The sequence below is a fragment of the Pteropus vampyrus genome, unplaced genomic scaffold, assembly GCF_000151845.1.
Source record: "Pteropus vampyrus isolate Shadow unplaced genomic scaffold, Pvam_2.0 Scaffold4, whole genome shotgun sequence".
NCBI classification, from domain to species: Eukaryota; Metazoa; Chordata; class Mammalia; order Chiroptera; family Pteropodidae; genus Pteropus; species Pteropus vampyrus.
The window spans coordinates 20,133,532-20,144,666 of NW_011888785.1; the positions used below are offsets into that span (position 1 = coordinate 20,133,532).

The following is an 11,135-nucleotide window of genomic DNA, read 5'->3' on the forward strand; positions in this document are numbered from 1 at the left end:
GTCTTACTTCTTTCTTATTACTCTTTAACCAGGCCTAAGAGGGAGATAGCAACTGGTAGACTGCGGAGTGTGAACAGGAGAAAGAAGTTGGTCACTGCAGGCTCTCAGCCGGAGGCAAGCCAGACCTCAGGAGAAATTGGGAATTAATGCTAAGTCAAGAATCGAATTTGATAATTACATAGGATTAGGCATTTAAAATACCAATAAAGACTATTTTACATTAAAAATTATTGTAGGACCTTATGTTACCTAAGAGCACAAAAATTCATGGGATAGGAGATGATTATTCTCACTAAAACTAAAGGGACAATGGGAGGAAGAACTAAAATTGCATTTGGTCATCGTTTATGCAGCATATAATTCACTATACTTGTTTTAAATCTGACCACTTTTAATTTTTTTAGAAAGCCCAAGTATCAGCCTCATAGTTTCAGCTGTCCAGTTCCTTCAATAAGTTACCCTATTAAAAGTCTGTATTTGTATATAATGCTTTGTTTTCTCTCTTTGTACACGACCAGTCCATGCTGCTGTTTTCATCTTCCCTAAACTCCTAGTAGCATTTGACATGGTTAATCACATCCTCCTTTTGGACTTCCTGGACACATCCTCCCCTCACTGACTGCTCCTTCTCTTAGCTGTCTTTGCTGACTTTTCCTCTTCTACCTGAATTTTAAGTGCTATAGTGTCCCAGACCTCAGTTTTGGACTCTCTTCTTTTTACCATCTCATTGAGTTCCATGGCTTAAGTACCTCTTATATTGATGATGTTAAGATATTTATTACTAGCTCTAACCTATCTTTTGGGCATTCAGACTTATATATTCAACTGCTATCTGGGCATATTGTTTTGGATATGTAATGGGCATATCAGAATTAATATGTAAGCAAAACTCGATACCTCCCCTGAAGTGTTTCCATTTGAGTGATACCAAATGCCAAAGTACAAGCCAAAAACCTGGGAGTCATCCTTGATTTTGCCATTTCTCTTACACCCACACATCCAATCCAACAGCAACTTCTGTTGCTTTTTTTGGGACATAATTCTCTGTTTTCTTGTTCTACTTGTCTTTCAAGCAGAAGCTCTGACTGCCTTTCACTACCTGTGAAGCAAAGGGCCAGAATAGCAACCATTATAAAAGACTCAGGTTCCTTAATCTCACAGTTCCTCCCGTGTGATGCAATACCTGACTGTGCAGCAGTCACCGGACCCACTTTGTATAGCCTGTGGAAAGTGGAGCTCAGGGAACCAGAGCCAATGTTGACTGACACTGGCTATTGCTATTGCTTTGAGTCATAAAGTCTTTTTTGTCAGCATCAACAAAACTGTGGCAGGCTAACATGTTTCCTTGTAAGTATAGTTGAATCCCAGACTCTGCAGTCTTTAATAATTTTGGCAATGAGACCAGAATGGCTTTTTCAAAGAGGGAGTATAAGAGCCTGATGGACTGGATTTGAGAGACGTCCAGGAGAATCAGTAGCAAACATGATGACGGAGTCATATGGCCAATTGAGCAATAAGCTCCACGTTATTGTACACTAATGAGGAGATAGTCCTTTAATCTAAGAATTTATCAAAGCAAAGGATGTATGCATGGACAAGAGGGCCACACTATATTTGGGGAGGGGGCCACAGGCTGAGTAATAAGAAGCAGGTTCAGATAGAACTATTGGACTGGTGCTATATTGCTGTTAACTTTTCTCTGGAGATGAGAGTAGGGTGGGGTGAATTCTTCCCCAATCTGATTCAGGTCTGCCCAGTTATAACTAGTACTAAAATTTGTCCTGGGTAGACAGAAAGTTGTGCTGCCTTTCACATAAAAGTTGCAGAGATAAGCACCTACACTGAGCATGAAAAGAGGGACCTTCAGAGAAGGCAGAAACCAGGTGAATTATTTGAACTTTGGCTGGTGCTTTTGGGAGATGAGAGGGCAAGGTGTACAATGCTTATCAAGGAAGAATGACAACTGGGCTCTCTTAAGGCTTATCCCCTGCTGATGTCTCTAATGCCAAATTTAGATCCATTCCAAGATGACAAGGTCTCAGTTTTTGCAGTAGAACCTAGCTGCAAAAAAAGGAGCTTCGGTGTTCCCTGTGAGATTTCTCTGAGATAGAATATGCTCTGAGAAACTATAGGTGGAGAACTAACTAGTATTTGGGCTCTTACTGACGCGGGTTCAGTTTAAATGCTGGTAAAGGTGCTGTACTAAAGAATGAGAAACTGATGCAGAGCAATCTAGATAAATTCTTGCAATCAACTGCAGCACTGGAAAACTTCTCTAGCTCTTATATTAAAACTAGGCAAGACCCTAAAAGATGTTATCATGATGAAACAGCAAATGCCTTGGATTAAGATGAACTCCTTTTAAAAAGTTGCTTCTATGCAAGTCAAGGCAGAGTTAGAAGTGCATGTGCCCAAGCAGAAAGCTGTTTGGCTCTGGTTTTTGCATCAAGGGGCCCCCTAAAATCAAAATGAATAGTGACATTAATGGTGATTTCGCCATCTAACTTACAATTCTGGGTGCTCAGAAACATTGGACCTTTGTTTCCTTAAGTCATGAGTAGCTGCTGCTTAAAACTTAAAGCCCCTGTGCCTTGCTCGATGGCCCGGGGCCACTCTCTCCCTCCATGCTGCCTGATTCCTTTTTACGCTCTATGCTGATTTTAGCTGCTTTAAGGAGAAAGATGCTTAAAAGGATAGGATCAAGGTCTCATCATCCCCAAGGCTGGCGGAAGTCCATATGCACCAGACCCAGTATGCTGGGAAAATTCAAGGAGGGAAGAGCTCAAAATTTTATGCTCTGTTCATTACAAACAACCAAGTTATCAGTCTACCCAGACCTGATAGGGAGAAGGCAGGGCTAGGACTAGAATGCAAATTTAAGGGGGCACCCAAAACTCATTAATCAAGACAAATAATATTTTATTACAATTTTTTTAAAAATAAAACTTTATACTAAAAATCTATGATGAACATAGTATCAACATTTTAAAGGAGGACAGGATCAGTAACAGTGCTGTACTGTGATGTCATCAATCTTAAGGCAAAAAGAAAAGTTAGTAATACTGGTCCTGTTCTGATAACTGATTATGCAGGTGTCACCTAGCCCACTTTGCATTGCCTAGTGGAAATTGGGACTTGGGGAACCTACATAAATGTTGACACTCTGGCTACAGCAATGGCTGTGAGTGATAGTCTTTTGTCTGTGAATCAGTTTTCTACCAGCATCCCTGAAACTGTGGCAGGCTAACTTGTTAGACTGCAAAATGGGTAAAAACACTTCACAGTTCTTGAATGGTTTTCTCTCCATTGTTAACATCCTACCATTGGCTGTGGCCACCATTGGCTCTGCCTGGAACATCTACCATAGCTGCTTAACCGGTTTCTTCACTTCTGCCTTTGCTTTTTGTCATATTTTCATAGTGTCTTAGAAGCTTTATTATTTCTTTTTAAATGAAAGATCATAAAATGTGATCATTAAACTCCTCTGCTTAAAATTTTCCAATGATATCTTTTTTCATATAGATTAAAATCTGTACTTTCAGCTATAGCCTATAAAGTCCTACATCAACCAACTAGCTCCCCTGCCTACCTCTCATATAAAAATCACTCTTCCATTTACTCATTAAACTGTAGCCATATATATCTTTCTTGTTTAAGACATTTTTGTGTAGATGTGTTTGTACTTGCGATTTCTTCTGTCTAGCACATAGAATTCCCATGCCTGGCTCTTTCCCATCCTTTAGTGGAGTATTATGAAATAGGCACTAACATGGGATGACAAACATTTTAAAGAATTTAAGGTTCGATATATTTTTTAAAAATCTTCAAAATAGTCAACATAAGAAAATCAGAATTTCTCTGTATTTTAACCTTCTCAAAATTACAGAATCACCTCTGAAGTTTCTGTCTATTGAAGGCAGTGTTTCACCTTACCCCACCCCGATAACAATCCAGTATCTTGATACTCGAAAGATGATCCTTTGTCTAGCAGCATCTCCATCACCTGGGAGCTTGCTAGAAATCTAGAATTTTAGGTCCCATCCCTTCTTACTGAATCAGAATCTTTGATCTCCAGGTGAGTTGTATACACATTAAATTTTGAGGAGATTTGCAGTAACATAACCACCCTTTCCTTCCATCATAGCACTTACCACCATGTGAGTTATGCTGCATTTTCATTTCTTCATTATTTACTCTCCATCTCTATCTTTCCCTTACTCCTTACTTATTACACTGAAGATTAAAAAAGGAGAGACTTGTCTTTGTTGATAGCTGTGTCTCCAAGGCCTACAATAAGTGCTCAAATACATTATTGGAGGGATCACTTTGTAAGTTATATAAATGTCTAACAACTATGCTGTATACCTCAAACTAATATAATATTGAATGTCAACTGTAATTGAAAAATAGAATCAATACAATACAGTAAATGCTCAAATATATTTGCAGGACATGACTAAACAAAACACAATAATTACTATTAATTAATTCCCTTATGTTTGACTTTCCACTGAAACATGGTCTAATCCCCCCACTCCCCCATTTAAACTATGTATTGGATCCCCAATGACTCAGTGTTTGATTCTATACTATCTGGGATAGTTTTGTTGTAATATAGAAGAAAATGCCCTGGATATTTCTCAAAGATCCTTTGGTTTTTAGATTCTTACTCAAGTTCCTGTTTGCTTTGTCCTGGATGCCTGTAATAGCTTCAATTAGTTATGGTTGTTCTAAGGCTCTACTCTTTCAAATCCAGCCTCTATATAAAGGATAAGTAAGTTTGTAGTGTGATATAAAAGGCATGCATTTGGATCTGAAAAACTTGCCACCTGGGAAGTTAATTATCCTCTGAATCTGTTTACTTATCTTCCCAGTGGATAATAAAATTTGCTTTCCAGGGTGCAAATGAGGATCAGTGAGCTCATGTATGCAAAGCATCTAGCAGAGTAAGGTCTCAAGAGCTGATCAGGAAAGGTTAGTTCCTTTCTTTCCCTCACACCTTTCATCGTGCCACTTTTTGCCTGAGCAGACAACCAACCAAAAGAAAACAAGAAAAGTTAAAAAATTGCAAGACCTCAAAGCCCTTAAAAACTATTTAAATGAATTCCTCTGCCTGATAAAATCTGACCAAGTTGCTGATTTCCAATAGTTTCTCACTAGACCTCCCCATCTCATCTTCCATTTGAATAAGACCCATCTTAACTGCATTCTATTTGGTACATTTCTGTCTTGCCTTAAGAATATTCCCTATATGCCCTATATTCTCTAATTATTTAAATTGTACTTTCTCATCAAGGTACAGGGAGAAATACTACCTCTTCAAGGAATATTCCTGGGAAGACCAAACTCTTACTGATCCAACTGTTCTTTCAAACCCATCGGCATTTAAGGATCTATATCCAATTTAAGTATAAACACTCATGTGTTAATTTTGAATTCATTCATGCTTGTTATTTTTCTTCCCAGCTGGGATATAAGATTTTTGAAGACTGGAATCATGCTTTATATTTATTTGTAACTCATAATGGGTGGCAAAGTACTAAGTCATAAACCCTGTTAGCTGTTTGATGCCTAAATTCCTTCTAGTTACCTTTAAATGATTGGGCACTTATCTAATGCTGCTGATTCTATCAGAGCCACATGATTTGCCTCTCCGAAATTTTAAATCTTAGTCTTGTTTTGGAATTCCTAGAACAAAGGTCTCAAGTTCTAATGCTTATAGGGTCCATGCAGATTCATAAGTGAAGGGAGCTAAGTGTAAGAATTCAGGGATTGGTGGGAGTGTGGGCAACAGAAGTGAGGGTGTCCTGTCTAGAGGCACACCCCCTATTCAGGTCCAGCTAACTGTTGCATGTAGGAATTTGAGTCCACATGCTTTACTCTGACAAGAGAAGCCAAGAATCTGGATATTTATGTAAAATTTCTCAATTTTCTAATTTGACAAATTGAATTTCAAAATGGTGTAGGCCAAACTAAAGATATCTGTGCAACAAGAAGGACATGTGGTTCCTTAGAGTGGTGGTTTTCAATCTTGGCTGCAAATTAGAGTCACTTGGGGAACTTTGAAAAGTCCTGATGTCTAGGTCACAGATCAGGCTACCTATATCAGAATCTCTGGGGCTGTGCCCCAGGTATTAATATTTTTTTCAAAGCTACCCGGTTGATTCAATGTGCAGTCCACTTTGAAAACCACTGTGTTGGAGGCTCCAGTCTACTTTTTCATTCCTTTTACAAATTTAGAATTGGTGTTATTTGCTAAGGCCTCAGATGATCTCACTGTGATTAGATGCCTTAATTAACATGGACCTTAAAACCCTCAACTCTACAATTTCTGCCCCATTTGCCTCATGACTTCTGCCATGTGATGAAGTATCACATATCTTCAGCTAATTCTATTTAGTCAGTTCATCTACTACATTGCTATCATAGTAAAGGAAAAAAGGAGTCATTTTTGTGTTTTAGAAATAAATGCTAATTCATGCAATACAGTCAAATTTTTATAATGCTATTCATTTATTCTCAGTAGTATTTTCTGCTCTATTTTTTTTAATTAGCTTTTTTGAGAATGAATAGTTTCATATATAATGTAATAAGGATAAAATAATTAACATTGAAAAACTATTTTGCAGTCTCAATATGCCAAATCATGTCTGCTAAGGATGGCTTCCTAAGAACTTAAAAAAAAAATCCTTACAAATCTATAGGAATGAATGTGTCCATAAGGAAAAAGATAAAAATGTGGACATGAAAATACATTAACTACGATTCTCCATTTTAATCCCCATGCTCTAAAGCTTCAAACTTAAATCAAAGTTTCATATAATCCGACTTTTCGCTGATTCAGTTCTGATGTTTTCTGACAGATTTTCAAGTATTTTTATAGGTAGTCTTAGAAAACCTGACCATTCTTCCAACACTGAACTTATATGCTTTATTTTTCTTGCTTTTCCTTTAATGTAGTCCATAGGTTTTAGTCACATGGTTGTGAATAATTTAATAGACTAGATACATTAAGTATTGCTAGTCTCTTGATCCCATGCTTTAAAAAGCTTTATCTTAGGAAACCATCAACAAAACAAAAAGACGACTGAATGGGAGAAGATATTTGCTTATGATACATCTGATAAGAGGTTAATATCCAAAATATATAAAGAACTCATACAACTCAACAACAAAAACAAATAATCCAATTAAAACATGTGCAGAAGACCTGAACAGATATTTCTTCAAAGAGGAAATACAGATGGCCAATAGACATATGAAAAGATGCTCAAAATCACTAGTCATCAGGGAAATGCAAATTAAAACCACAATGAGATATCACTTGACACCTGTCAGAATGGCTATCATCAATAAATCAAAGAACAAGTATTGGCGAGGATGTGGAGAAAGGGAACCCTCATATACTCTTGGTGAGATTGACAACTGGTACAGCCACTATGGAAAACAGTCTAGAGGTTTCTCAAAAAATTAAAAATGGATATACCTTTTGACCCAGCAATCGAACTTCTGGGTATTTATCCAAAGAAAACCAAAACAATAATTCATAAAGATCTATGCATTCCTATGTTGATGGCGGCATAATTTACAATAGCCAGATATGGAAGCAACCTAAATGCCCATCAACAGACAATTAGATAAAGAAGTTATGGTTCATATGGAATATTACTCAGCCATTAAAAAAAAATGAAATCCTACCATTTGCAACAACATGGATGGACCTTCACTTATGCTGAGTGAAATAAATCAAACAGAGAAAGATAAATACCATATGATTTCACTTACATGTAGAATCTAAGGAACAAAAAGCACAAACTAATCAAAAACAGACTCACAAATATAGAAGACAATCTGGTGATGGCCAGAGGGGAGGGGATTTGGGGGACTGGGAGAAAGGGGTGAAGGGTTAAAGAAGTACAAATTAGTAGTTGATAGATGGTCATGGAGATGAGGAACATGGCATAGGGAACGCAGTCTGTAAGTTAATGGCTAGGTGGAAAGCCAGAGGAGAGAAAGCAATTAGAGGGATCGTCTTATAAACTATATAAATGTCTAACCAATGTACTATATACTTGAAACTGATAATAAAATAACATTTAAAAATAAATAAATAGCTTTGTATTTTTTTGAGCTGCAATATTCAAGATTTGGGTAATGTAAGAATTGCTGATAAACAGAAGATCTGGGGACTATCACAGCCTATAGAGGCACTTCATTTTGTGCAATCATGATATAACAAAGAAACCATTATACTTCTGGAAAACTTTCAACTGTGACAGTTTATGAACTATAGAGAATAAAAACCAATTGCCTCAAGAGAAAGAAATTCTTATACTTGTTCATTGTAAAGTATTAAAATCAGAAGTATAAATGCAAAAGTAACTGATGAATGGTTTCAACGATTTGAGAAATTATGATGGAATCATGAACTTTTCTTTCAGAAGAGATGGTAATTATACTGAAGCCCAGAAATTTGAGCTATATTTTACTAAAGACTCTATGAATAATGACTTAATTAGATTACTTGGATATGTACAACAAAAGTTATGACTAGTTCAAGGATTATATATATATACCTTATATCTACAGGGACTAATTGTAGAAAAAGTGTAACAAATTAACATTGTATTTTATCTGTCTTAGAAAAGTGATGCTTATTTGAAGCTCGAATGAAAGTTTTTAGATCTTTAAACCGATCCCGGCTTAATGTTGTAAGTCTATCTTAATTTATAGATCGATCTGTAGTAGCCAGGTCCTCTTGTGTCTAATTTGAAGTACTCTCATTTGGCATTTAGTGGTTCAAGTCTTATTTTCTTGTCATTCACTTTCTAAATGTAATTAAAAGTTTTAGAAGCGTGTGTGAGTGTGTATTACATATTCTCCCACTAGCTTATAAATTGCTTGAATGACCATGCATTTACATTTATCTTCCTCTCTGTGCCTTGCACAATGCTTTGCACATAGTAGGCACTAATTAAATGCTTTTAAACATAGTGAATTAATTTCCACATATAATATGGCAGTTCATCATGGCATTTATAGTTACCTGCCTAATTGCTGAGATGAAATAAAAGGAATATATTTTGAATCCTACTTAACAAAACATTGACAAGATAAAAGGAAAAGAAGAAACCATTCAAATACTTACTCTATAGTCACTTGATGTCACATAAAATATAGGGAGGAAGGCCAACCAGATGATGCATGTGGTGTACATGGTAAAACCAATGAACTTGGCTTCGTTGAAATTTTCTGGGCACTTCCGCGTTTTGAAGGCATACACAGTGCATAAGATCACCAGGATCACATCGTAGGTAAGTGAGATCAACATGCTGGAATCTTTGACATTGCATTTTAAGATAACTGTTTCCCGCTTCTCTGGGAGGGTGTAACGCCTGGTGCCTGGAGCCTCCAGGATGAGCCACACAGACACCACCACAATTTGCACCAGTATCAGACCCAGGCAGATGAAAACCTGAGAACTTGGGCTGATGAATTTTGGCCTCTGAGCGCCATTCTTTACCCCATTGAAGATGCGAGCGATGCAGTTTGTTTTGGTCAGCAGGGCTGAGTAACAGATAGCAAAGGAGGTCCCCAGTCCCAGTCGGCGCAATGCGCAGATGAATGGTGATGGCTTGGCAATGAAGAAGAATGTCATGCAATATGACAGGCCAACCCCAAACAACAAGATGTAGCAGAGCTCCCGACCTGATGCTTTGACCAAGGGTGTGTTGTTGTGCTTGATAAAAACGGTCACAACCATGCATGTACATGCAAAACCCAGGCAGGCAATGGTGACTGGACCGATTGCCCAGGCATCTTCCCATTTGATGTAGTCTTCAGGAAGGTCAAAGCAGCCAGAAAGGTCTGCAGTGGGCCACTGCCCAAGGCCGCAATCCATACAGGTAAACTCATCAACCAGGTATTCGTAGGACTCGCAGGGGATGCAGATCCAGCAGCAGACATCCCCCGGCTGCATATTCTTCATTTCATTGGGGGCACAGGGGTCACTGCACTGGGAGGTGGGGATTGTGTTCCGGGACCAGTGGATAGAGTCGACATCTAGTGATAAGGTTTCTGCCCAGTGACCAACCTTCAAGTAGGAATACTTGCCACCCACATACTGGAAATTGAACACGTTGTATCGTCCCATTCCATCTCCAAAAGTGTCAAACTTGACAATGCTATCTGCACCTTTATTTGGGTTGAATGGCGCTGTGACATGTAAAGTGAAAGAAAGGGGGAAAAAAAGAACACTGTTTAGGTGTCTTAGGTGTGTTCAATTACTTTATGTCATACCCTTAGCAAAACTGAAATAATGAGGAATAGGGATTCCGAGGCCAAAATAATTTATCAATTACCATTGAATTCACACATTAAAAACTACTAGAGTATTCATGTATTCATAAACTCATTCACCTAACATTCCTGAGTGCCTCTTATGTGCCAACTGCCAGTGGTAATCATGAGCGCAATACAGTGCCTGCTTTCAGGGGAGCTTGGTATGTAATAGGAACTGGTGAACACGTGGTTGGTTCTGTGTGGTGTGTAAATATTCATTTCTCAAAATAGTCACAATAGGAATTGGACAAAACTTTCTATCTCATCCTTATTACATATTTATGTACAGCTACTAAATATTTTCATAAAAAGATACAATTAATAGAATTTTTCTCCTTCAAAATGAAGAAAAAAATTTTCATGATAAATGTATGCTATGCTTCTTTTAAATAGTTCAGATGATAAAGCAGGGGACAAATGAAAGCCCACTCATCATTCTTCAAACCCTTATACCTTCATTTTTTGTAGTACATTTATTCTGACTATATGTTTGCATGGGTCTATATGTAGCATGTTCCTATTCACATAAACACATAGAACCTGGATATTCTTAAGGCACCAACAGTATGAAGAAGATATGTAACTATGCTTTAAAGATTGTCTTAATTATAAAGTATCAGTAGCCCTCAGCTAAATGACCTGTTATCAACTGTGTCCTTTTCCTCTAGCTATTTGTGAGTTCCTAAGCTGTAACTTTCTAAGCATCTATGTTTCTTCTAGCTGCTGCTTATCATGTTTCGCTTGCCAATGTCAGCTGCCATTCTGATCACCAATTTTTATGCCACCTACTCTGG

General features: G+C 37.6%; 1 protein-coding gene across 3 annotated transcripts in view; it reads right to left on the reverse strand.

Moving 5' to 3' along the window:
* Positions 1-11,135, reverse strand: part of GRM3 (glutamate metabotropic receptor 3) — a 210,744-nt gene that overhangs the window by 14,924 nt on the left and 184,685 nt on the right. For all 3 annotated transcript variants that reach the window (XM_011364359.1, XM_011364344.1, XM_011364352.2), the window contains one exon: positions 9,149-10,215. In XM_011364359.1, coding sequence (XP_011362661.1) covers positions 9,149-10,215 — 1,067 coding nt within the window. The remainder of the gene's footprint in view (positions 1-9,148; positions 10,216-11,135) is intronic.